The sequence below is a fragment of the Frieseomelitta varia genome, unplaced genomic scaffold, assembly GCF_011392965.1.
Source record: "Frieseomelitta varia isolate USP_RPSP 00005682 unplaced genomic scaffold, Fvar_1.2 scaffold_831, whole genome shotgun sequence".
NCBI classification, from domain to species: Eukaryota; Metazoa; Arthropoda; class Insecta; order Hymenoptera; family Apidae; genus Frieseomelitta; species Frieseomelitta varia.
Genome location: NW_025110625.1, coordinates 160711 through 187414, shown reverse-complemented (window position 1 = coordinate 187414; position 26704 = coordinate 160711). Strand labels below are relative to the sequence as shown.

General features: G+C 32.9%; 3 protein-coding genes across 3 annotated transcripts; 1 reads left to right on the top strand and 2 right to left on the bottom strand.

Annotated features, from left to right (window-relative positions):
- The first annotated feature begins 874 nt into the window (after positions 1 to 874).
- On the top strand, positions 875 to 3192 carry LOC122536398 (ornithine decarboxylase antizyme 1). Its single transcript, XM_043668750.1, has 4 exons — positions 875 to 934; positions 1138 to 1387; positions 1478 to 1634; positions 1783 to 3192. The coding sequence occupies exons 1-3, from the start codon at positions 875 to 877 to the stop codon at positions 1591 to 1593; spliced, it is 426 nt and encodes a 141-aa protein (XP_043524685.1). The 3' UTR covers positions 1594 to 1634; positions 1783 to 3192.
- On the bottom strand, positions 2813 to 18271 carry LOC122536397. Its single transcript, XM_043668749.1, has 22 exons — positions 17593 to 18271; positions 17391 to 17526; positions 16841 to 17131; positions 16363 to 16511; positions 14617 to 14761; positions 13686 to 14041; positions 13158 to 13623; positions 11801 to 12499; positions 10811 to 11220; positions 10281 to 10470; positions 10022 to 10222; positions 9051 to 9132; positions 8851 to 9009; positions 8662 to 8750; positions 8518 to 8575; positions 8299 to 8434; positions 8104 to 8213; positions 7962 to 8030; positions 7822 to 7882; positions 7494 to 7712; positions 7163 to 7333; positions 2813 to 7088 (listed from the first exon to the last, which is right to left on the bottom strand). The coding sequence occupies exons 1-22, from the start codon at positions 17708 to 17710 to the stop codon at positions 4600 to 4602; spliced, it is 6804 nt and encodes a 2267-aa protein (XP_043524684.1). The 5' UTR covers positions 17711 to 18271; the 3' UTR covers positions 2813 to 4599.
- Positions 17049 to 20851, bottom strand: LOC122536403 (ras-related protein RABF2a). The gene is made up of 5 exons (XM_043668758.1): positions 20745 to 20851; positions 20479 to 20679; positions 20099 to 20226; positions 19207 to 19826; positions 17049 to 17068 (listed from the first exon to the last, which is right to left on the bottom strand). Exons 2-4 carry the CDS (start codon positions 20519 to 20521, stop codon positions 19332 to 19334), a joined length of 666 nt encoding a protein of 221 aa, XP_043524693.1. The 5' UTR covers positions 20522 to 20679; positions 20745 to 20851; the 3' UTR covers positions 17049 to 17068; positions 19207 to 19331.
- Between the last annotated feature and the right edge of the window lie 5853 nt (positions 20852 to 26704).

The following is a 26704-nucleotide window of genomic DNA, read 5'->3' as shown; positions in this document are numbered from 1 at the left end:
TTTTACCCATGAGAAAATTAACGTGAAATTATTCGTTTCTTTGAAATGACTATTGCATCATTGTTTTACGTATCCATGTAAAAGATAGCCAATAGTCGTATCAGAATTGAATAAAGAAACGAAATGCATCTCTTCGAATCTTTATGAATATGTACATATATAAAGTTTTTGTGTAATTACAGATCTAAACAAAAATATCCACGATGTGATTTTATCATGCTTCTTCCTTCCTCTCTCCTCGTTTCACAATTGCGCAGATAAATTTGATTGCGTAGATACTTGTTGATAACTTATCTTCAATAAATTTGCAAGCATGTACGAGCTTGATCATATCTTTAAAATCGAGAAATTTCTATGATGTCATCTCTATGTAAAAGTATTCTTCTATCACTAATATCAATCATTCTTTTGTCACCTTTGTTTAATTAATTATTTTATAATACATTCGTTACTTTTGTACTAATTGTTTTTATTATTTTTATTCCATCATCTAAAAACATCGTACGTTCATGCATGTGCGTAGCATGTACGAGATTCCAAGAAACGATTTTTATCTTTCCAAAACGTTATGAGATAAAAAACACGCGCGGAAAGAAATAATATACTTGAAAGTATATTTAGTTCGATTAGATTATTGTAGTAAAATTATATTGAAGAAGAGTTATAATTAAATCTTGCAAGCGATAAGATTTAATAAACAAAGCTTTGTAACTAATGTTAACTTTATGGACGTAAGATATTAATTAATAAAATGGAATTACAGTGATGTGTCAAGCAAGTGTATGGATGAAAGTTTAGAAGAAGGATCTAGACTTCAACAACATTATTGTATAACGTTGGGCGTGGGGCCTCTGTGGTGGTCCTGATGTGCCCCATGCCGCATTGTCTGTATCTACAGTCAACACAGAGAGCCGCGGCGTGGGGATTAAGCAGAGTCAGCTCTCTGTGAGCTCCCATACTGTACAAGTACGTACTTGCGATTATTATGTTCGACGAATTTAATTTTTTTTCTACGTGTTATTCTATAATATTGAATTAAATATAAAAGACCGTAAAGTAGTTTTTATAATGTCGTTGTAATGTTAATTATAAATAATTATAGTTGCAAATTCTATATATATAATTCTGTGTTTCTAGGAGGATGAATTATTAAAAGCTGTGCGAAATAGCGAATCATTACGCTTGACATTTACTTTGCATTTGACGGAGAGTACATCCGTCGAGTGGGAAACAGTCGTATGGCGTCGTTGTCTCTACATTCGCGTGCCAAGCTGCCTTTTACCAGAAGGTTCAAAAGAAGGTTTCGTGTCTCTCCTGGAATACGCCGAAGAAACATTGCGATGTAAAAATATCATCATTTGTCTGCGTAAAGACAGAACGGATCGAGGTACTTGTCGTCAACCGTTCTTTGAGTCCAATGAAAATGATTACAAGGAGAAAGATTTTTCGTCTAAAACACTTTGTTGTTATGGTCTAGCAATGCTGGTTCGTACCTTCATGTTTTTGGGCTTCAGTGTTCTACCGCCGACTCACTCCTTGGTACCACCAGGCAGTGATGCTGGCAATCTCTACATGCTCTATGTCATCGAGTAATCAACCAGAAGCTCGACTTCTCTTTCAAATTTAACGCACAGGTATTTTTTTTTTTTATTTTTGTTTTCGCACAAAGATTACCATATAATCGATTTTCTTGTCGATTTTTTTCCAATGTTTTGTTATTTTGCAACTAACTTTTATCATTTTTTTTATTCTTTTTCTTTTTTGCCTTTTTCTCAATTACAGGGGCAAACGCACGAATGGAAAATTCTTCAATCATCGGCATGAAAAAAAAAAATTACAATCCGAGGGCCCTGAACAATAGATAAAGTTATCTTTTTCTTTCTAATTTCTTTGTTGGTCTACGTTATATTTATATTACTAAGAAAAATCATAAATTTAAATGTTATATATATTGAAACTCAAAAGTTTGATCTTCAGCTTGCTATGATCGTAAAATAAATTATTATATTAAAAGTTGACAAATTTGGAAGATGTAAAGTATGTAAAATATCTCAGAAGTAACATTTTCAGTACTATAAACCTTGGCGTTAAATTTAAGGGAAATATCTATATGTATACGTACGTGCATATATATATATATATATAAAGAGAAATGGAGAAAATGAGTGTGTGTGAGAGAGAAAAAGAGACACTTGAAGATATACGGAGAGATACGAAAAAATAAAGAGCAAACCGAAACTGATAGTCGGGTATATGTAGATCGCCAACATAACAGGCTGTGGGCGGAAATGTCGATTCATTCTCTTGAATACAGTGTTAAGAGCATGTAAACAGCTGACGATGCTCCCCACGTAAAAAATTTGACGGTATCAAGGTTTAAAAATTATAAAAACCTATGAAACGTCAAATTATACAAGAAATTTACTACTAATAAATCTCAATGTTAATTGTATCAATTTGGGTTTTACCGCGGTTTATTCTGTATTATTATACATCTTTTTAATCATTTTATAAGTATTATTATATACACATTCTACATACAAATATTATACACGTATTATAATGATGCGATCAGTGTTTACTTGTTTTAAATAATTACTTTTTGTTCAACTTGTATTTTTTACTCGATGTATACAATCCATTACATTTTTAATAAAGATTAGTTAAAGCATCAACTTGTGATACGATTCATGAAACTTTAATATCATTATTAATAAAATCCGCAAACATTTACGTACATACTTAAAGAATCAATTATACACTGGTAGCAGTCGTTATAAACTGTAACTGTCGATATTTTTTTAGTTTATTATGTTTAGACACAAGTAATGTCTAATGATAATTATGATTATAATTATAATCTTTCATATTAAAGGAACGGTCCAGATCAATTAACATTGCAGAGTTTGTTTTAGTAAATGCGTTCTTTAGTGTTGACTGGATGACAGTTAAATGACAAAAAAAAAAAGTGTTAATAGCTTGCTAGGAATATAGATAAGTACAGAATAATGAATTATTATATGTTAACGCAAATAGTTTTCAATTCACCTCGGTCTTTTCAATTGAGAATAAAACTCTCCGCGTTCTATTAACTAGTATTGTATACTGTATTGATACAGTTGAAATGTATGCTACATTTATTATTGTGAAATTACCGAAAACACTCTTGCTAAATAAAACTTTAGAAAAATACATAAATTTTGTACTTTATTCTATATCAAAATGATGAATTGAAGGAAGAATTAACTTTTATATATACATATACAGTAAACTTTGGATAAATACTTACAATTAGTGGCCTACCTCTTCGTAAGTACTCGCAATTTAATACATCGCGAAGCGAATCGGTCGAGTAATGTTAACTTGATGTATATGATGTATAATGAAACGACACTAATTCAATGATGAAACTTTTTTATTTTTAGATTTTTCAAAATTAAACCTTTACTGGATGGACGTACCTGTGAAATTTTTGTTTAAGTTGAAGTTTTAGCTGTATGTGAAATAAAAGAAGCAAATATAGTCTACATTATTTCATGCTTAGTCTTGTTTTAATTAGGGAAGTCTCACGGTTACATTGGTAGAAGTTTTATTAAATAAAAATTAAAAATAAAAAAGTTTTATTGTTGCATTAGTATTGTATCATCAATTTCATTCGCTTTGTTCTTTTTTACATTCGAACACAATTAATGTGAGCACCCGCTTTGGGTCCCGATTTTCGAGCATTTATCCAATGTTATACTGTATCTATACTTTTATATGCACACACACGCACATAACAGTAAAATTTTTAAAAAAAATTCCATATCCCTATCAGCAATTTTGTATTATGACTTCATATGATTACTTCGAATCTTGAATCACATTAAATATGTATTTACAGATATCAAATTGTATATTTCCTTTTCTTTGTATCTTACACGCATTAAATGTTTTTCACTCTATCTCAAAACCTATTGAAAGTCTAGAAAGTTGGAGGAATAAGTTCCTAATATGTCTTTCCAGACAGTTACAACGATAAGTTTTGAGTTGTAAACTATTGTACTTACTTAAATACATACATAATTACTTAGATACATGTTTCAAACTAGTAGTATCTTTTCATGCAATAACGATTTATTATTATTTCATATAAAGGTACAACTCAGCAATATAAACATATCAATAATATCCATACAACATAATTTTTTTAGAAGAATATTAATATATTATTATCGCAATATTTTCAAACGACGTAGCGTGCATATAGTGTTGATGATTTAATTATTTAAATTATACATTTATTAAAAATCTTCACTAATAATATGATGAATGAAAATTTTATTTGTGATTGTACATCGTATATTATGCGTATGGACAATGCGAAAATAGGCAATAAAAATTAAAAACAAATGTTCGATGATACAAACAGTCGGTTCGGTTTATAAGATTTACTCCCATTCTATTATAACATTCTTGCCGAATTAAGTTATCTATCGTAATTATACAAATGTAACTTACTGTTTCTTCCGATATTTCAAATCATTCTAATTTTCTAAACAATTACACAATTTATCATTCACGATGTCTAACGCATTCAAAAACTTGTACTTCACTTCATCAACGTAAATTAGTCCTTTTGGCGTCTTCAATTTCATCTGAGCTATTTTTTGGTACCAGACCCAAACTGTTTAACATTCCGGACGGTGCTGTATCTTCAATTGGATAGACAGATACTTTTTTACATTTAATCAAATGTGTAGCTAATTGATTTCCGTCGGTTGTCGCATAACCACATGAACATTGCATCTTTTTATCTAATGGAATATTAATGAGAGGAGAAGGAACTACCAAACTGGTCATAGGTCGTTCATTATGAATTTGTTGTTGATGTTCTTTAAACGCACGCCAACAACAAGTTATGTAACGACATTGTTGACATATTTGTTCACCTGGATAATGATTTTGCTCATCTATATCTTCTTCGCATTCTTTACAGGATAGATGTTCAATTGAAACATTCACTGTAATTGGACCAGTGACCCATTTTTTAACTCTCTCATCGCGTGGTAATTCTGTAACTGGACTATCAATTTCAAACCGTCTAGTTTGAAATCGCTGTTTTGGAATCATTATTCCATTACTACCAGTTGAATAAGGAATAACCTTTGAATTGGATACAGAATCATGCAGTTCCCTTTGATGAATTTTCAATGAACTTTTCTGATTGAACCAAAGACAACATCTGGAACATTTATTTCCTCGTCCTTGTTCCCTTCTGATAACGTGTCTTTGCATATGTAACAAATATGCATGAACACTGGTAACGTTGGGATTACTTTCTCTTACGAAATTTATTATTTTCAAACAATAAGGACATTGTAATCCCTCACCCTTTTCGTGAACACGATAATAATGATCAATAGCGTCTTTATGACTGGAAGTACGATAACCACAAGTTTCGCATTGGTAAGGCATCTCCGAGGGACAGTGCATTGATGACAAGTGATTAATTAGAAGACCACTGTTACCGAATTTTTGTTCACAAATGGCGCAAACAACCATATCACTGTCAGAGTGGCCAAAGTTGCTGTGTGATTCTGTAACGTGTGTAACCATCTGGTGTTGAGATGAAAATGCTGTACAACAGTATCGGCACACTGGAGAATGTGATTGTCCAGGTACTTGTGGTGGTACATGACCAATAGTGTGTTCCATTACATCTGTATTTGAACGCAATATTGTTGCACACAGAAAGCATTTAAAATATAAGGAACTTTTATGTTCCTTTATAAGAAGAGTTTTGTCGCCTTCCATAGTAGCATAATAAAATTGCTGCAATTGTATCTGATCGGTTTTACTTTCTTTATCTTTCTCCCTGGTACTTTTTGATTCGTAGTGAGCTTTTTTCAATTCGGGTTCTGGGCTAATCGTTGTTGTTGGATTTCTCTTTCGTCCTCTCCTCGGGCCAGGTTTTGTTATTTGAACGGATGGTAACGTTTCTTGTTGCTGTTTCATGTTGCTACTACCTGGAATCAGAACTTTGCAGTCCGAAAAGATTTCTTCTTTATTCAGTGTCCTGAGCGGTGACGAATTCGCATTTGAATAAGACCAGTTATGAAAAGGATTAGCAGCTATCCTAGCCAAACGATCCAAGAGACTTTCGTTTAATTCGATTCTAGTTTGTTCTGCGATATGTCCGATAATGTTATCAAATGCTCGGGCGGCAGTCGCTCCGTACATTTCTCTCCATACTAATTCGTCCAAAAATTGTTGTATCATTTGTTTACTAAGCAAACTAAGAGTATTTTGAAACATTCTTGGGACAATTTTCCTTAAATACTCCATAATGTGATAATTGCTCATGAAATTTCGAGGATTTTGTTCAGAAAACGCTGATTGTATTACATTATTAAAACCCATTTCTTCAAGCGTGCTTTTATCAACGGAAAAGTCAGTCATGATTTTCGAATCGGTGTGCACCCATTCTTTCAGTGGTTGTAAAATATTATTGAATCGTCGCTTGTATGCCCTATCACCATCCTGCACTGGATCGCATGCTCTTAATCTTAAATCAAGCGTGGTATAATCTAATACACCAAGCACTTCGACTTTGACTTGTCGTAAGTTTCCGTCCTGCGACGTTGTGCCCAAACTAATTACACCAATTTGTATCACGAAGTTTTTACCTCCCATTTTACGAGTTTTATCCCAAATTGCGGCAGTACAAACACTACGTAAATGCGTATAAAAATTTTTTACATATAAATTAGATACTTTCACCCAAGAGACAACATTTTGAACGTTTGTCTGGCATGCCCAATGATAAATTAATTTTAAAAGAACGGTAGGTGTGTAAGCAGCACCCTGGAAAATTGAGCCGGAAAACACGGAAACAAAACGATCTGGACAACAACTTGAAATCCAAACGTATCCTCCCGAATATGGAAATGTACCTTGATCACTATACATTCCTAATTTCAACTTAGTCCTTTGATAATTATTACTATGTTGCATGCAATACTGTTCAGACTTTACCAACCCCTGCTGTATCAACCATTCAGCGAACTTTGTAGCCGAGAACATGAGTACGCTCTTGACTTTCATATCTGAAACGTACACATTAATAATTTATATAAAGAAAAGGGTGGTAACCGATAATCACACCCATGTTAATAGGTACCTAACTCCGATCTTTCTTTTTGAGCTATTTGTGGCGCGATATCCTTTGTACGAAGATTTGGTCTAGGTACGACGACCAACGAAGGAAATGTTCTGCCTCCGTTTATTTTGTTAAAAGTTACTTCCCTTCCATCTGGAAGATTCTTCTTCGATTCGTCAATTTGGTCGCAAGCTAAATTGAAAGGTTATTGGAATTAAAGCCGAAAACTCCTATTTGATTACAATGACTACAAAGAATTTATGTATCTCTAGCGCTAAGTATTCGACCTCCCGGCCAATTGTCAACATGACAATCATAATGCGTTTAATCCCGGATAGATTCTTCTTCTAACCTGAATTTTTACTTCCAATCGATATTCCACCAATACTTGTATGCTCAGTTGGTTTTGTAATAGCCAGTCTTGTTGCCGTTGCCGTCACCGTTACCGTTGGCGGTATCGTTCCTGTAGTCGTATTTATGGTTGCCGATGTTGACGACACCGTTGATGTAATCTGTTGTTTACTTACTGTTTTTATTCTGAGATTGGTAACACCTTGTGGGCTGGTTGTAGCTAAAATATTGAATTCAATTTAAATAAACACACATATATATATATATATATTGCTAACCTATGTTGTCACTATCGAACATATATTTAAAAGTGATCAGATAGAACTTACTTGGTGTAACAACATGTGTCGAGGATCCCAATTTCTGTCTTCCACGAGGGATTAATGTAGGCTATATAGAGTAAGATGGGATCAGTTCAACAAAAAGAACAAAAAAACTTTAAGTGAAACGATATTTACGCGTAACATACTTCCTCTATTATGTCAGATTGTTGTACTTGAAGCACTTTTGTTCTGCGTCCAGAACGAGTGTATTTATACTGAAAGAAAAATAAACAATGGAAAAATGTAAGCTTTCTTAGAGTTTTATAAAAAGATGAAAAAACTTTATACATTTTCCGCCTGAGAGTGTGAAGTGGTAGATATAGTTGAAACTGTAGATGTTGAACCTGGCGTAGCTGAAGTAGAGACTGAATTTGATGAAACATTTGTCATAGCAGAGCCTATAAAATTTATTATATGTTACTATTAAACAATTAATACAAATACATAACAAGTAATCATAAGTAAATGGAAAAATAATCATACATTTTTTACCTTGAGGTTGAGCAACAGGTCCAAGAATAACTCCCATTCGAGAATCCACAACCAGTTGTATGTTACCCTGGGATCCATTTGCATTATTTACTACATTCAATTTAATAGGTTTATTCTTATTTTGATTCTGTAACCAACATCACTTTTTTAAAAACATGACAACATTAATTGCATAGTATACACATTATTTGTAATATCCACAATACTTACTACATTTACAATAGGTTGAGAATTACTTTTAACTGGAGCTTGTGCAGAATTTGAAGGCCTGGTATACGAGAAGATACAAACACTGAGTTTGCTAAAAATCAGCAATTGCAAAAAGATAACATCTATGTAGAAAATAATACCTACAATGTGTATTGATAACCGTTGACATTGCCTGCTTGGCATACCAATTTACCTCCATGGTCTTTAACCAATTCCTCTAGAGTAGCAGCCACCTGAAGATGCACAAATAAACAAATTAAGTGAAATCTTAATTCCATCATGTGCAGTTAAATGTCACAAAAGGATTTCGAAAGAATACAAAATAATACATACTCTGTCATAATTTTCTTTGAGCTCCAATCGTAATACTAACTGTGCTTTGCTGAGAGGCTCTTCTGAACACTCTAGATTTAAAGTCATATGAGGTGGACGACTGTTCGTTACTGAACGCGTAACTAGCCGAGTTTTGGGCATTTTTCTGATATGAACAATCTCTCAACAGTGTACGAAGCTGTCTACAGAAAGTAACATACATTTAACTCAAGTAAAATTCCACTGTATATTGTTGTCTGTCCTCTGCCAGCGACATTAACAATAGAGTCACAATTTTTTGAACTAAAATCGGTTTCGTATTCAAATAATCGGTGAATCGTTGTTGATTTTCCTGTTCATAGAACTCTTCCTGTGTGATTGTACCGATCGACTCAAAAATGAACTATGATGGCGACATGGCGACGCCGGTGACGCCGCCATAATGAAAATAATAGCAATGATGCACAGCGCTGTACATTAAATGCTAGTTCAGTGACGAAAGTGATAATACAATGATGATTTAGATAACAATTACATAATGATAACAAGATAATGGATAAAAGAACAACAATGAAAATATGCGTTACAACAACTACAAGCTACACGAGTGGCCTCTATGATGAACGAAGTAAATTCATGGTATGTATATATCTACTATGCAACTAAGTATTTGTACATATCCGTTTACATTAAGTCAAGTAAATTTCAAATTTATTGATAAATTGACTTGTAATTAATTCCAATTGTGTTCACAATATTACTCGGAATATAAAAAAATAATAGAATTATTATATATGTATAATAGTGTTCGCTCAAGTCATGTAAAACATTTTAGTTATTTTCTTTCAAATTGGTTAAACTTATCTATCTGGACAGATTCGACAATCATTTAACGACGTACCGTGAATTTTTTGTAAGTCTGTTATATCATTTTAACAAAGATAAACATGTTGTGTATTCCATAATTACTTATTTATTAATTAAACATTATACTTATTAATTAAATATTATTATATTGCTGTATTAGATGGAAATGTATAGTATTCGTAATATCTATTCGAATTGTTTATTCGGGAAAGAAATAATTGTTATCACTTATGCGATCGTAGAATAATTTAAAAAGGAATATTGTACATGTATGCAAAAATGGCAGAGAATAGATTTCTTCTTTTATTGAAAGATTCTCTTTTACTGTAGTTTCCATGAATCCTTAGCGTCAGGATTATTGGTAGAACAATTTGGCGGTGACGTTTCGTGAAAGTAAATTATTGGCCAATGACGAGCTGTGTATAATGGAGATTGACGATATGTTGAATGATCTGTTGCTAAATGATACGGATAATATGTTTCGCTACAAGGCCTCCACTGATCTTCGCTAGGACCCACGTAACACCTGCAAGATCGATTAATTAATTAAATAGAACCGTTAACTCGATCGATGTTAGTTGTACCAAGGGTAATGATATCCTTGTGAAAATCCACACTGATGACTAGGCTCGCAGCAATAATCCCAGCTACCGTATTCGTTTTCTATTTCACAAGACCAGAATCCATTGATTTCATTTCGTTGACAGACGGTGTTATTTTTGCAAGGATAACCGTTTACCGTATAACGTCCAGATGGAGGATACTGATTTGCTGCTGATGAAAAAAAATGAATAGATTTTAATTTTCAATTAATGGCCTGTGATAAAAAACACTGAGCTGACTATTGTACGTATGTATGCATATATGTTTGCGCCTGCATATGTATGTATATGTGTATATATATATATATATATATATATATATATATATATATATATATATATATATATATATATATATATATATATATATATATGAGGTATGTACGTGTGTATATGTATGTATGTATGTATGTATGTATCTTGATATCATACTTTGATAACATAAAGCTCATCGAAATTAACAAGGTGCGCTCTATTCTATAGAATTAATAATTTTTTTTTTTCTTACTAACAGTGGAAGATATTTAGTCCATGTTCGAAAGTACCCGGCTCAAAAGGAGGTTGTCTGTTATCTCCATTAACAAACTTATGTTTGTAATCGTGTTCATGATCATCGGATCGAAATTTATTTCTCCATCGAGTGGAAGGATAGAAAGTTGGCTCATGAGGATGTGTTTCGCTCTCGGGTGTTCTTTGAGCGTTTGCATAATCAAACGTAGGAGGATGTAGTTGATCATGATTATCAAACGTTGGTGCATTTGTCGTATTGAAAGCATTAGCAATTAAACCACAATACGGATCAAAATCTTTCCATGCATATAACGCGTGATCGTTATCATGAACGTAGTCCAGATTTGGTCTTAGATCTCGCATTGATATTTCGCTTAAAAAACAATTATTCCGTGTATCATCGATAGGAGTGCTGTGAATGAAATTAATTATCATTATATGATACTTTTACAGTATCAGACATGTACTGATAGACTGCGGATGTTTATGCAAATTTCTATTTTTGGATGGGCATGGAATTCAACAAATGAAATCCAATCAAACATTTATATCATCTACACAATATTATTATAATTTGGATATTTTATTATATTAGGGCGTTTTTACAATTATTGCACAATTTAGCCTTATGAAAAACCAAGTCAGAAATATAGAATATATTTATATATTTTTGAAATTCTGTTTGGTAAAAGATTGCAGAAATCTATGCTCTCAAAAATTGATATTTTAAGAAAAGAAAACAGAAAATAGAAATTATACAATATTTTTTATAGTACTAAGATTTTAATCAACTATATTTAAAAACGAAAGTCATAATTATATTTTTCCTTTTTTAAAAAAATGTGTAGAGAAGTTTATTTCACAAACATCTAAAAAGTAAAGGATGTTCCTTTCGAATAAACTTCAAGCAAAGTGAATATTTTAAAATTTTCCTTGAATGCATAAACATCCGCAGTCTACATATAAATACTCACCGAAAATAAACTACTCACATGTAATTAAACGACATACAAGGTATCACACCGGTGTTCCTCATCGTCGAACATTTTCGTCGGCAATCTTGCTTCGTGATAGCTCGCATCGATGAAACTACTGCGTGTGACATTAATTTGCATGGTCTGTGATATTCAGAGTAGCAAAGTTCGTCCATGTGCGACAGAGAAGGTTCTTTCTCGTACGGAGCAATCACGTTTGGATTCGATAGGGACGGAGGATACATTTCGCAGCCGCGAGATAACGTGTTCCTTTCGTACAATTCAGCACCATCCATATCTGGCATATCGATAGGATTTATTTCTTCTGCCGGCCAGTCGCTCAAGAAACAATTAGGTGAGACACGCTCGTGATTGTACCCTCTGTGATGATCCATCGCATATTTGAAAACGAAACTTCTACAGATAAATTCATGCGACGTTGTGCATGCAAGTTGACACTCTCCGAAATCATTAACAAATGTCGATCTCCTCGTGATATCCACCGGCATGGTAAATCCACTTCTTATCCTCGAGAAACATTCTTCCGAGGGATATCGACTTGTTGGTTTCTTCAAGTAGCAGTTCTTAGCATCTGGTGTTAGTACGTAGATGTCATAATCGCGATTTGGTTCGAGATCAGTGTAGAAATTTAAATCTTGATAGGGACGATCGCTTAGTAAACAATTATCGGTAGGATTTGTGGTTAACACGCTGGATCTGTGCAAGCACGTAGAATAAAATTAATAACATAACATAATTCGAGAGGTGTCCTTGACGTTCTCTGGTGAGAATGAGGACGCTGATGTTCAACTACGATGGAGTTGTTGAATTTTAATGTTTTAATGACAAGAGTAGGTGAACATCTCAAGCGGCTGCCTTGTCATAGAAAATTTTAGGATTGAAATTTTATTTCAGATAACGATGAATAAATTATTTATTTTCCTTTATTGTTTTACGTAATCAAGTATTTGACGAATGAATTATTTGTACATATTAAAAAATAGAAAGAAGAATGATAAGAATAATAAAAATATGTAAGAAACATAAAAAAAGTAACAGAAGAATTTTTAAGTGTTCGCTTAAAGTAAAAAGTAAGAGTTTCTAATTGTCAGAGTTAATCTTTAATTTAATTTAAAATGAAATTAACAGATAGAAAAGAAGATCTTATTGGGCAAATAAATAATAAGAATATTTGCTGTCTAAAAACATAAATTGTGAAAATAATGTGACAGTAATAGATTATTTGGGAAAGTATTTAAAAATAATATATTCATCGAACAAGATTTTCTTTTTTGCCTGTTAATCTTATCTCGAATAAAAAGTTCCCCCGACTTTACTAATTAGGCAGCAAAAATTCTTATTTTCTTTCGCTCACCTGTAAGCAAAGCTTTCGCAAGAGAAACTCGTTTCATTGGTACAAAACTCTTCGCATTGTTCAAAATCATGTGCCACACAGGTCTTTCGTAAGATGCTTCTGCTTAATTTTGAACCTGAGGCGGCTTTCACTGAACATTTTCTTGTCATTTGCGACGTCTCGTGTTTTTCGTAATACGGTTGTTTTGGAATGGACACGTGATTATCATTATAGCCGAACGCACCGCCATAATTGTAGAATTTTCCATAAAATTGCTCGTTCTCGTTAGGGATGGGATATTCGTGTGTCAGAGAATGATCCTCCAATCGTGAATTGGAGAAACTTGGCGATTTTACATCGAAATGTTCTTTATTGTAATTAATACGAGAGTTGGGGAAGACATTGTCATTAACGATATCGGGATAACGAGTTTCTGAGCCTTTCCAATTACGATTCCAATTTATATCGTGGTAACGAGGCACAAAACCTATGAAGTATAAAACAGATTTTGTGATATTTACTATATTTGTTAGACATATTATTATTTACCATGAGGGTCGTCGTAATGAGATGGTTTGCCAGGTCGTGTGAGGCCATTAGAAAAATCATAAGTTGGGTCACGATTTAGTGGATAGTTATCTTTGTAAATCGAATGATCTGTGTCTAGGAAATCTTTATTCACACTGTCACGATCCAGCCATGTGTTTTGACTGTGTTCTCTCGAATTTTTGATATAACTTTTCCAACGTGGTATGCTGTTATCACGCCACCCCGGCGAAGGGCAATTTTCAATCTTTTCGTAATAATCGTAATAAGAATCACTCGAAAAATCTTCGTCGATATCCAGTCGGAAATGCGGCGTTGACGTTAATTCGCACGTGCATTTCGAATCATCGGTTCTTCGTCTTTGAATAAAATAATATTATAATCTATATTGGTCGACTTGTATTGGAATAACGAGATTAATATTCGATCAATTGTCATAATTTGAAAACTACATTTATTATGACTGTATTTAGAATTGAGCAAAATCATATTAGAGCAAAAGATATAACGAATAAAAATATTCTATTAAATATCCAATTATTTGAATATGAATTTATCTGAATTTGCAATATAACTTTTTGTTGTATTACAAAGCACATGTACACTATTAATAATTATATGTAACAATCCTTTTGATTTCCTATGAAATCATCTATTTATAAATCTGTACTTAGTTAAAAAAAATTCATTCCACATACTATTGATTGCATGACTATAATAATTACAGTCGTATTTAAAATATTAATTACAGTTATGTTTAAAAAATATTATTATATTATAAAATACAATCATATAATATTAACGATCTTTAATTAATAAAACGATCATTAAAAAATGTTATTATATTATAAATATTATTACAGTCTTGTAAAAAATGATATAAGTATCTGGATACTTCAAAACGGTAGTATATTATGTACATATCTTCACATACCTGTGATTAAAACCTTTACACGCAAAAGCCTTTTCGTAATCACATGCTCGACAACAATCCTGCAGATTTTCACAATTGACGACGCGCTCAATGAACAATCCCGTCATTTTCTTGCCAGGTAGCAGTTTTCGATGACAAATTATAACTAAATTTTTGAAACATATTTATCTAAGCTATATGAAAATGTATATATACATACACCTATCATAATACTCGCTTATCCAACATTAACATAATATTAGAATTTACGTAGGATTGATCAATAAATAAAACCTTAGGACTCTGTTATCTCGTTGTGAACTTACGTGTAAGATCATCGTTATTACTTCTCTTCGAAATCGTTGAACCGTGAATTGTACGAAAAAGAAACAGCGATAAAAATAGACTCCGAAGCCACCATTTTCTAAACATATCTGCTATTTTTTTTTTTCTTTCCTCTCTCTCTTTCTTTCTTAATTAATCGAAAGTCAGCACTGCCAAATTCAAAAAGTTTTCCCTTTCTTATTTGAGATAACTAAAATCGTTGTATTTTCCACGATGATTTTCATAACAGACACAAAGATGTTAGTTTTCGTGATCATACTTTCCTCATAAATTTTTTTTTTTTCTCAACTGCTTTTAATTTGTCACAACAAGTTCGTTAAGATGCATGTTAGATGACGAGTTGGAACAGAGAACACTACACCTTTTTTAAGAGATACCGAACGTCTGTCAAAGCTCATAAGACGAAAACGGAAAAACGTGTAAAAAGTAATAATGAAATTGGAGTTTCTGCATGGTTTTATAGAAAAGTGAGCGCTTCGGGAACAATAGTGGGAGGGAATATTCGCACGTTGGGGAAGGGACATCAGATTGGCTAAAGGCTATTTGGAAGGATTGGTTTCTTAATATGCAAACACAACAATTGTTTTCACAAATACATTGCACACCATAAGTATCGAGAACTGAATGCCTTCCGCCGGTTTTATTTTTTTAATTACTTTATTATGAATCTGTCATTTCATTCGCATGCTGTGGAATATTAAATAACTTTCAACGTACGACAAATACGATATACTACACGATTTATTAAACAATCTTTTTAAACGTTTAATGATAAAGTTATATTTACCTCTTGCTTATTATTAATATATTGAAGTTGATCGTTCTCTTTAATTACTTTGTTCATCAAACGCAAGAAATTAATTTTACAGTATAATATTAAATTTACTAAATCTCATTCTTAGGTATATATAATTTTTTCCCTATAATTTAATATGTTTTACAAATTGACTTTTCTATAATATTGTAACTTAATATTTGATTTCACTTGACTTTTTATGGTATATATAATTTTTAATAGAATCTGTTAATAGAATATATTGGAATTATATATAAAAAAAAATAAGTTCCTCCTCGTTTAAATATTAAGTTTTTATACATTAAAATTATGTCGCTTTAAAATTAAGCAAGCTCTATTATTTGCGTCCTTCGAGGTTCGTCAAGGATACAAGACGCTATTATTTCAGCTAGCTCGATCATTGTAATTGTAGTATGATTCGAAAAAATTGGTCATTTACATATACATTCAGTACCTTTTTGTCGATGATCTGTCGCTTCTACGAAAATAGTATCTAACTCTATATAGCAGGTTTTTAGAAATCATGGTAACACAATGTCATCTGTTTTTTGTTTTTGCTAAACTGAATACTCTAAATTACTAACAATTATACTAACAGTTATTTTGTTAAAAATATTGTAACTTACCGAAAGGGGTGTATGACGTTTTCCCATTTTTGTTTCCAATAACGTCCAAAATACTACGGTTGTTGCCATCAGAATGAGATCGTTGATCATGATTAATAAATAAATCGTAGCTACCGACGTGTCCATAATTCACCATGTCATTTTTGTTTCTTGAAATTTTAAAATTACACATGTTCTCTTACATATTCTGTTTAAATTGTTATATTTAATGCAATGTAAGTTGTTGATCATGAAACATTAACATTATGTCTTTAATGACGCGTTTAAATATAAGGCGCAATTTGTCATTTTCATTTATTTCGAATATTAAAGAATTAATATATTATTAGAAACACTTGCACATTTTTTTCAGAACAAGAGCAAAAAATTTTGTAGCAATCTGCTGATTCTGTTAGAGTTACTTGTGTTAATGTGAATTTTAAAATTGCTCATCACGTTCTTTGTTCAATTGTAAAAATAAAAATAAGAAGAGTATTACCTCGAAAATGACAGTGTATTGTGTGGTGCGAACACCGACATCGATTCTGGTACTAATTTCGAGAAAAGATTATTGTTATTTGTAACAGACCCTTTACCAATAAGTTTATCTATTTTCACAGAACGATTTTCACTTTCGTGTATGAAACTCTTGTAGAAACGATCGAAATCACACCATATCGAATCTCTTCGATTTTTCGCGTAAACATCGTATTCTGGATGAGTTTCTAAATCTTCTAACGCTGGTATCCGTCGGCTAATTAGACAGGTACTATTACCTTTTGCACCGACGCTAAAAAGAAAAAGAAATGTGAATGTTTGAACCAAAAAAAAGAAAAAAAAAAAAAAAAATGTAAATGTTTAAACCAAAAAAAAAAAAAAAAAAAAAAAAAAAAGAAAATTCAAGTAAATCGATAGTATTTTAAGAATTATTTTATTTCACATAAAATTTAACCGAGAAATTATGCGTAATAAGAGCTCCTTTATATTTTATTCAAGTAATTTTCGAGATATTTTTTTAGAATACGAATATTGCCAATGTCCTTCCGTACCCAAATGAAAATGCATTGCAACCATGCTTGCTTTTCAAACAATATTCTTCACACTCTGTTAAACTTATAGCATTAGTTCGTAACACTATATCCATTTCGGGTAGTTTAGAGCCAATAGATATTCTTGTATAACAATCTAAAACAAAAGATTCATTTCTCATGACAGGAACACGTTTCTTATACGTTTTATTGCACAAATTACCATTTCCGGTAGGAGTTAAGCGACTGTCAATCGTGAGGCACCGAGTGCGCGAACATTGTTGAAGAACAATGAAAATTTGAATCGCGAGTGTCAGAGATATACAACTCGGTCTGGACATTTTAACATCGATATATAATCAATGATTTAAATTCGTATGATCGATCTGTTACTTATTGCTCGGATGATTAATTAAATAAAGATTCGATTGGTCGAGTTTACGTTCACTGTTGTTACAAGGCTTAATGACATTATCGATAACGCGGCCATACATCTTACACTTCTCAGAAATGAAATGAAATAGTTCTCCAGTTTGGTTTCTGTAACATTCGACGATCTAAACTTGACTGAGAATACTAACGAACGGTAATGCTCTCTTATACAAAACGTAAAGAGAGTTCGCCAAAGGAGCTGTTACGTTAGAAACGTTTCTCTGTGCGTTGCTTCTCCTCCTTCTGTCGTAGATCTCTACTCATAGACACGAAGATACTCTTTCAATGTGCACTCGCGGCACATTGTTCTCCTGCGTGGTTACACGAACATCACGATGTTCAAATAACGCGCTCCTTTCTTCTCGCGCTTATTCACGCGACTTGGTCGCGTAGAATGAACGCGGCTAATTGGGTTACTCGCACAATACAACTTTACGTTGCGAGTACCTACATACATTACTTGAAACGAAATTAAGGATACACGGTTTATGATTAAATTTTTTTAAGTTTTTTTGACATAGAATGCCTCGCGAAACTATCTGGAGATAGTGTCGAAGTTTTTTCTCATAAATCACATTATACATTTAGATCACCTTTATTGGAAGTTTAATAAAGGTTCCTGCAATGAGCGTTCAAATATTTTCGTGAGCCACTATAAGTGTAATTCAATCGAGAAAAACGATATAACGAATAGATAGTAATTTCATTACCGATTAATTCAATTAAACCTTACAATTACACTTTTTATATCAAACATTAGTTTTTGATTTTAATACAATACACTTTCTGCAACAATGGTATAATTAAAAATCTAAACGATCTGATACATACAAATATTCAAACTTTTTCCCCTAAAAGTATTATTATTGAGGTACATCATTGTTGCAGCAAATGAATCGATGCAATCATTTCAATCATTCTGAACGATTATCTGTCTCATTTAACGAATTCTTTGTGCAGTGAATCATCATTACTATGAACTATCTGAGGCATAACCGAAGGTGCACCAAAGGAATCCTTATGTAACGGAAGAGAGACAAGTTAACATAAACAAAGCTGGGATGCGTTACGCTTCACGAAGCCTGGCCCAAAGAAGGTATGACTCACCTTACTATTATCGTTTTGTGCTTATGAGCACAAAATTCCTCTATTTGTTTCATTATGAACACTAATGTGATACATACGTACTGTGATTAATACCGATAGTTAATACATTCCATTTACACGACTAATTACCAGCTCGATTAAGTCAAATTTATCACGGTATATCATATTGTAGTATTCAGCGTAGTCGTAATGTAGTCATAAAATATTTTTTACTTTTATTAAAAATATATTAAAAATACATAGGAAAGGCAGACATATTTATAATAAATTTTATATACAACAGACATTTTTTTGAATCGTGTCTGTGCGCATTTATATAACGGGAGAATATTGAGATCTTATCTCAAAATGTAGCTATTAAAAAGTAATTACAAAGGTTGCATCAGTCTATATTTAGAAAGTCATGAAATAAGGGATGAGGGGTTAGCAACATTTGAAAAATCTCTCTTGTGTTCCATGAGCGGTACTAAGATTTTGAGCACTTTCTTCGATTGTCGGTGTACATAACGTATTTATACCACTCCAGTTTAAATCTATCGAATTGACTGACCTTAGTGATATCAAATCATAGTTGGTAGAAGATAATTTAAGGAGGCCTGTACCAATAGTTAAGAATAGATTTTCTATCCCGTCACTTTGTAGCACCGACGTTTCGTGATAGCTTGCACCAATTTTCGTAGCGTAAACTCTAGCCTCCTCAGCGTCAACTTGCCGTTTTTCCATTAAGTCTAATTTGTTTCCAACTACTACCAATACCATAGGATCTTCCACATTTTTTTGAAGTTCCTCCACCCATCGTTTCATTGCTGTAAATGTACTGTACTCAGTTAAATCAAACACCAACATAGCTACATTAGCTTTTCGATAATACATTGGCGCCATTGATCTGAACCTTTCTTGTCCTGCTGTGTCCCAAATCTACATTGCGTAAAATAAATAAAATGCACAAATACTTAATAATCTTATACAACTCCTAGAATGCGATGTAGATCTATAATAATTTTGTATGTTACATTCTCTTTTATTTTGAAAATATCTGTATTCATTTAGTGTGTTCTAACGAATAGTAGAAAGAGCATAAAATAGTAGAAAGAGCAAAGAGAAACAATTTTGAATTCTAAAAGATTTTTGAATTTTTTTTGAATTCTAAAATAACTGTAACTGAAACTATTTCATGGTTATTGTTGTACCATTAGTATTACTCTTGAATCTTCTATTTTTAATTTGCAAGAGAAAAATAATGCTCCAATTGTAGGATTCAAATGTTCGTTGAACTTTTTTTCAATGTAACGCTTGATTATGCTTGTCTTGCCAACACCTGAAAAATTGTCAATAGAAATCAAGTGTTATTACAAAATATGTAGTTGAAAAGTACATAGTGAGAAAACAATGAGTTAACCTACAAATCTTTTACTGAAATTACAATATAGAAAACCAGTTAAATATATATGTTACACTATACAATATTTTACGAAGAATGAGTGTATATTCAACAGGAATATCAAATGAAAAAATAAATAAATTAAAAATGTAACGAGATTAATTACATTCATTCTCTTATGAAATTTACCTTGTGAACCCAAAACAACCACTTTTCCATATACATTCGTCATTTTCTACGTTAAATCCAATACATAATGATACACACAACCACAGCCACTTTTATTTATTCTTCGTGTGCTTCAGTCAGTTACAAAGTGACTTTTGTTACACGTGTTTAACGTAATTTTTCAAAGCAATTATTAAAGACACTTTTTCTTGGAAACTGTAACTGTCAATAATAATTAACATGTTATATTAATATATAGCACATTGTGTAAAATTCAAATTACATACCTTTTATAAAATGATAATATTCTTAATGTCGAAATATAAAGTAAGAAGCACGTTCTCTTATACATCACGTTTTAATTACTTAAATATATATATATATACATCAAGTGTAACGAATAAAACCAGCTACGACATCCTGCTGATTCATTTGCAATTGATCTTCTACTTACCAGTAAATGGTAATACACCAATCAGTCGACTCAGTTATCTTATGAGAAAATCTGTAATACCGACGTCGTAAAAATTCGAATGTTCCATACGCCCTCTATGATTTATTTGAACTGTATTCAGTTCAACCGTTGAAAGTGACAAAATCAATAGTTTTGAAACGATTTTTGTTTGTTAAATTGTTGAAGTGAAATCTATTGTTTAACAAGTGCATCAGAGAGGAACTTCGTTTCGAGCTACACCATATATGTATGTATTTATAATAATATGATAATTTTGATTGAAGAGAGTTTAAAGATATTAGTTTTAAAATACGGGGATTATATATAACCATACCATACAGGATCGTTTTAAAAACTATTTCAAAATCGTTTACTCAACTGAACTGTATAAGTTTTATATAAGCTGTATAAACTTCATATAACTTAAAACTAATATTTTTAGATTGTACACGTTAAAAATTAATCTAATGTTATTAAAAAAAGTGTTAATTACTCGTTATCCGAATTTTTTTGCGATTTTAAGTTACACCACTAGTTTAGGTTATCTATTAACTGTAATGATGGTTTTCATATATTAAGGAACAATTAATTTAATAGATTACCATTATGAAACAAGCAGGTATGCATACAATCGATAATCTGTCAAACACTTTGGTGTTCGAATATTAATTAGAACTACTATATATTTCTATACGTTTAAATGTTTTAATCCTTTATATCCTGATGATACCTGAAAGCACATTTATATTTCTTTAATGTGACAATAATTTTTCATTGCAGTAAAAAATGTATAAAAAATGTACGTTTATAAGTTGCTGAAAATTGGCAGGAAAATATTTATACGTTTTTGCTATATTATACATAGTATTGCGTTTCATTCTTTTGGCTGCAATCGCTACTTGTGGGTAGTACCTTAATTTTAATACATTACTAACCCATTAAAGATCGTTGCATTATTTGCAACTTTTTTTTTCATTTGATTTATCGAATTTTGTTTTTGTTACTGTAGCTATAAAAATAAATTCCAAATATTCATAATATTCATATTTAATTTCTCAAGTATTTAGAATTAGCAAACATTTAAAAGTTTGCTATATAGAATAAAGAGCATTCGTATTCATCTTGAAGCGTATACATTATAATACGTTCTTCTAATAAGTAAACTAATTATTTTATTATTGACTGAAAGCTTTTATTAAATACGAGATTATTTTTCGATTTTAACCCCTTAAACTGATTATCGATCAATTGAGACATTGAGTGCAAGAGTGTGTAAAGCACGTTCCTATTAACATTCAAAGGATTAGTAGAAACGTTTTACACGCTTTTACTCTCAATGTCTCAATTGATCGATAGACAATTAGTACTCAAAGGATTAATAGAAACGTGATTTTTACTCTCACTCTTAATGTCTCAATTAGTCGATAGATCAGTTCGAGGGGTTAAAATCGGAAAATAATCTCTCTGTTTAATGAAAATATACGCTCGTATACTCCACTTTTGTTCTCAGTACCACAGTTCACGGTAAAGTGAAATGTGAATATCACGTGACGAATATCACCTCAGCTCATCCGATAGGTCGTATCTCACAGTGCTCTCTCTCTCTCTCTCTCGCTCTCTCTCTCTCTCGCTCTCTCTTTCTCTCTCTCTCTCTCTCTGTCGCTCGTTTCTCGGCATCGTCGTTCTTGAGTTGATTGTCGTAGATCTTATTATCCCCTCTTGTTTCAAAGAGGGACCAAGCTACAACTCGGGGGTGTGTATACCCTCATATACTCTCTATTCGTGTTCATTTCTGCACGTGTTTGCACGCGTGTGTATGTGTACCTAGAGGTTAGTCCGACGAAGGGTAAAGTCCCCTTTGTAGCCTTGGGCCAACCTTGTTAGCGCTAATGATGGAATCCGTCGCGGGATCCGCGAACGAGACAAGTCGGATCTTCGATTTTCCGACATCGCGCGATTATTCATTTGCTAGCGTTATTAATTACTTGACAATCCAATCCTTTGTTCATCGACAAGACTACGATGAACTATTTTGAGTTAGTTGACTGAAAATTGAAAACTGAAAGAGTACGTTGAATTTTGTGTTTTACGCATTCTACGCGAGAGAATTCGATTAAATTATATATTCTGAAACTAAGTAATTTAACTCCAAATGATTATGGTGCAATGGTCCAATTATACCAGGTAAGAATTAATATTCCACGAATTTGTCGTCTCATGTAGAACGAAGCAGTTGAATATAACTAAACTAAAAACTACAGTTAGGGAGATAGAGCTTGCAATAATCAAACAATTGCAAAAATACAATCGAGAAGATATATTGATAAAATTTTGGAGTGGACACTATCTAAGTACAAAATAATCAGTTAATATTTTTATGAAGATAACTAAAATTGTTTCATTTACTAAACATTAACAATAAATACTCTACTTTGGATATTTTATGTACTTTTGCGTATTATAAGCATTGTGTGCATCTTGCATAACATGCAAAATTGTATAAAATATACAGAATATGATATCTATTGTAATATTTAACAGATAATGCAATTCTCGATTCCATTTTTGTAAACCATATAAAAATATGAAATTGATAAAAAATGAATATGAATATGAATTTGCATAAACGCAGGCCTTTTGCAGAAGATTTACGTCTTTGAATATAGACTACTCCAGACTACTCTCTCCCATGTTATTTATAAATACGAGCATCAGCGACAATTAAAACCGAGAAGTGCGTTTAATACAAATGAAATCACTCTCGCGTGATAACAAATACACATACACGTATGTGTACCTACGTGTACGCTCAAGGAAATATCAAGAGGAAGAGGAAATGCGGGGGAGGAAGTGGGGGGAGGGGGTTGGGTGAAAGTAAGAAAGAAGAGGAAATAAAAGATAAATAGAAATAGGAGTGAGAGTTTCCGAGCAACCTTATCCACCGTTAGTCACGGAAAGCCATTAGACCGGAAAACGAGGTAGAATCGCAAAACGCAATGGCGTCTAGAAACAAACGACGGCCGATAGGAGCGAACAAGCAGTCAATCACCTAAGCACTTGTTTACCAAGAGAATCAAGAATTCAGGGATGCCGTTCCAAGTCTCGGAATCCTGCCCCATTGGTTTTCCAACCCCACCATTGCTACCCACTACACCGGAGCTAGCGCAATGTCGACGTCGTCGTCGTCGTCGTCGTCGTCGTCGTCTTCGTCGTCTTCGTCGTATGAACGAGTACGCGACGAGATGAAGGAAAAGAACAGAGAGAGAGAGAGAGAGAGAGAATCGAAGGTTGGGAGTTGAGAGTGAAAAGCGCATGAGGGGTGACGACGGCTACTGGCAGACTTGGAGAAGGGAGAAGAGAGAGAGAGAGAGAGAGAGAGAGAGAGAGAGAGAGAGTGAGCTGGGAAAGCGGCACTAGAATCGCTAAATGTAATTCGGTTAAAAGGGTTTTAGCAATACAATGCATATAAACATGAGTGCCCCGCCTCTGCTCTCGTCTGCACGCTCCACTCTTGCGCCACCCTCTAGTTAGTCCCGCGAAACACCCCGCGACCGTCGTAATCCTTAACTTTGCCCGGGCAAGATTTTCATCGTCTACGTTCTAACGTTGAGTCGATCGGCTCTGATGATGACAAAAGCGGTGTACCGCCGTTTAATTGTTACATCCGTGAAAAATCGTTATTTGAACATCACGGTGAAGACGATCGGAGTAACGTTCTTGACGTCTGCATGTCTGCATTCAGTTTCGGATGATTGCACACTCTCATTTGATTTACTACGTAGACAAAGATGTGACACAGCCGGCGGCATAATTCTGTGAAACTCTGTTTGATTTCACTGATCAGAATTCAGTCCGTTTGGACTTTTCTTCTTCGTGCATTTTTATTGTTGCTTCTTATTATATTGTAAAGAAATCAATCTTGAAAATAAAAAAGAATACTCTTTGTACGGTTTCTCGGATACGAAAAATTCGAAAGATCTATCTAGATCAATACCTAAATGTTGAATATTTCTTCTTCATTTTCCGTAATAGGTTTTCATAATTCGTTCGTAGTGGAAACGCTATGAATTTATTAAATATTGTCGAACTTCGTCAGGAATAACAATTGACGATATTAAGTATGGAATTATTGAATGTTTTCAAAAGTGTCGTGAACCGATTCTCATTTTAGGAGAACGAGATACGATGATATCTGGTAGATATATAGTTTTTCTTCTGCCACTCCTTTCCATTCCTTCGTTGACGACTGGTTTTCCAAACGGGTGGTTTTCACTGGCTGTAGCCGGTAAGAGCAGTCGTCCGCGAAACATCGCGGAATTTGTAACGGGAAATTAGCATATCATAAATACTGATGATTCTTCGCTGGGATACTGCGTGGTGGGAAACATATGATCGTGTCTCTCCTTTGAATATCGTCAAATCTTTTACAAGAACAACCACTCGTAGTTTAAAAATAATGTAAACTTACGTATGCCTATTTATACTGGTAGTTTTCTATTGTCTTTTTGAAAGAATAGGACACACAACAACATTATTTTCGTTGGATCCAAAGATATTGGAACGCAAAATTATGGAGTCGCTGTATCGTGAATTTTTCTCACTAATTAAAAACGAATTAATTAATTAGTTTTTTGTTAACCAGAAATTCAATTTCTTAAGAAGGTCACTTTATCTTTTTTTTTCACTTCGATGCTACCTTAATACTCATTTTTAATATTCCTGTTTGATAGAAGCATGAAATTCGTGGCCACATTGGAAACTGAAATTCTCTTTGCATTTCATGTTTTTATTACAAATTTTTTGAACTAATCTTTAAATGATCTACGTGTATTAGAGTTTTGATTTATGACCTTTTTTTTCGCGGATATCTATTTAGATACTTACATGTATATATTATTTCCTGTATGTACCTACACGATTTGTTTTCAATGATCTACGTATAATAAAAAAGTTTACATGCAGTTTAGAGCAAAATATATACCTTCATAATTTATTTTCAATAATTTTGCAATCTTGAGACAAAACGGAAGGAAAAATTGAACTCCGACAACCAAGTACGGTTTGCCTTCGTTTGTACTTGATCCACGATCCATACCATGAGTTGTAACTCACAATCAGTATATGTACTACTAGACAAGAGGTTAAAGATTAATTTCGTAATTCAACCTGCATCGAATAAAATTCATATTACAGAAACGAGTTGAGGTGTAAATAGAAAGTCGTACGTTTGTCATCGATATTTGTGATTTATTTTAGGAACTTGTTGCGACATAATATGACTTGTTTTCCTTCGCATCGCACTTTCTACCCTAGACGTATACGAATATTATTTACAATTATGTAATTTATCATAAATAGATACGTGTTTTCAATTCATGTGGATCTAGAGCAACGTTGGAGAAGAGTTACAGTCAAGAAGGTTCAATCTTTTCACAAGGCGCGCGTGGCCGTTGCGTGCTAATCGATGATTTTTATACAACTATTGCTGCGAATCGTCGCGTATATATATAATTCTTCCCACTTTTATACTTATATTAATATAAGCCATGTTCTCCTTTTCTCTTTCTTTCGTCGATACGGAATAAAAACACGCGCTTGTACGAGCCTTCGGTATGTAAACATTTCAAAACGATTCAGGAGGAACGCCATAAAGGAGGGTTCGATGAATTTTTCTAGGCTGTCGATAACCACGATCGACGCGCCGATCCACCGGTCTGACATGATCTCGCGTCGCGTGTGTAGACCCACATTGCGTCTCATAACTACAGTGGGGATTAAAAAAGTATTGGTACA

What these genes read in the sequence shown, in the direction of transcription:
- LOC122536398 (XM_043668750.1), top strand. Translation starts at nt 875, where the DNA reads ATGCCGCATTGTCTGTATCTACAGTCAACACAGAGAGCCGCGGCGTGG. An exon ending in CGGCGTGGGGATTAAGCAGA is followed by an intron (nt 935 to 1,137) that starts GTCAGCTCTCTG and finishes CTGTGTTTCTAG; the next exon opens with GAGGATGAATTATTAAAAGC. An exon ending in TAAAGACAGAACGGATCGAG is followed by an intron (nt 1,388 to 1,477) that starts GTACTTGTCGTC and finishes GTTATGGTCTAG; the next exon opens with CAATGCTGGTTCGTACCTTC.
- LOC122536397 (XM_043668749.1), bottom strand. Translation starts at nt 17,710, where the DNA reads ATGTCCAGACCGAGTTGTATATCTCTGACACTCGCGATTCAAATTTTC. An exon ending in CTTAACTCCTACCGGAAATG is followed by an intron (nt 17,527 to 17,592) that starts GTAATTTGTGCA and finishes CTTTTGTTTTAG; the next exon opens with ATTGTTATACAAGAATATCT. An exon ending in AATCTGACATAATAGAGGAA is followed by an intron (nt 7,883 to 7,961) that starts GTATGTTACGCG and finishes TACTCTATATAG; the next exon opens with CCTACATTAATCCCTCGTGG.
- LOC122536403 (XM_043668758.1), bottom strand. Translation starts at nt 20,521, where the DNA reads ATGACGAATGTATATGGAAAAGTGGTTGTTTTGGGTTCACAAG. An exon ending in GGTTGTTTTGGGTTCACAAG is followed by an intron (nt 20,227 to 20,478) that starts GTAAATTTCATA and finishes ACAATTTTTCAG; the next exon opens with GTGTTGGCAAGACAAGCATA. An exon ending in ATTCAAGAGTAATACTAATG is followed by an intron (nt 19,827 to 20,098) that starts GTACAACAATAA and finishes TACGCAATGTAG; the next exon opens with ATTTGGGACACAGCAGGACA.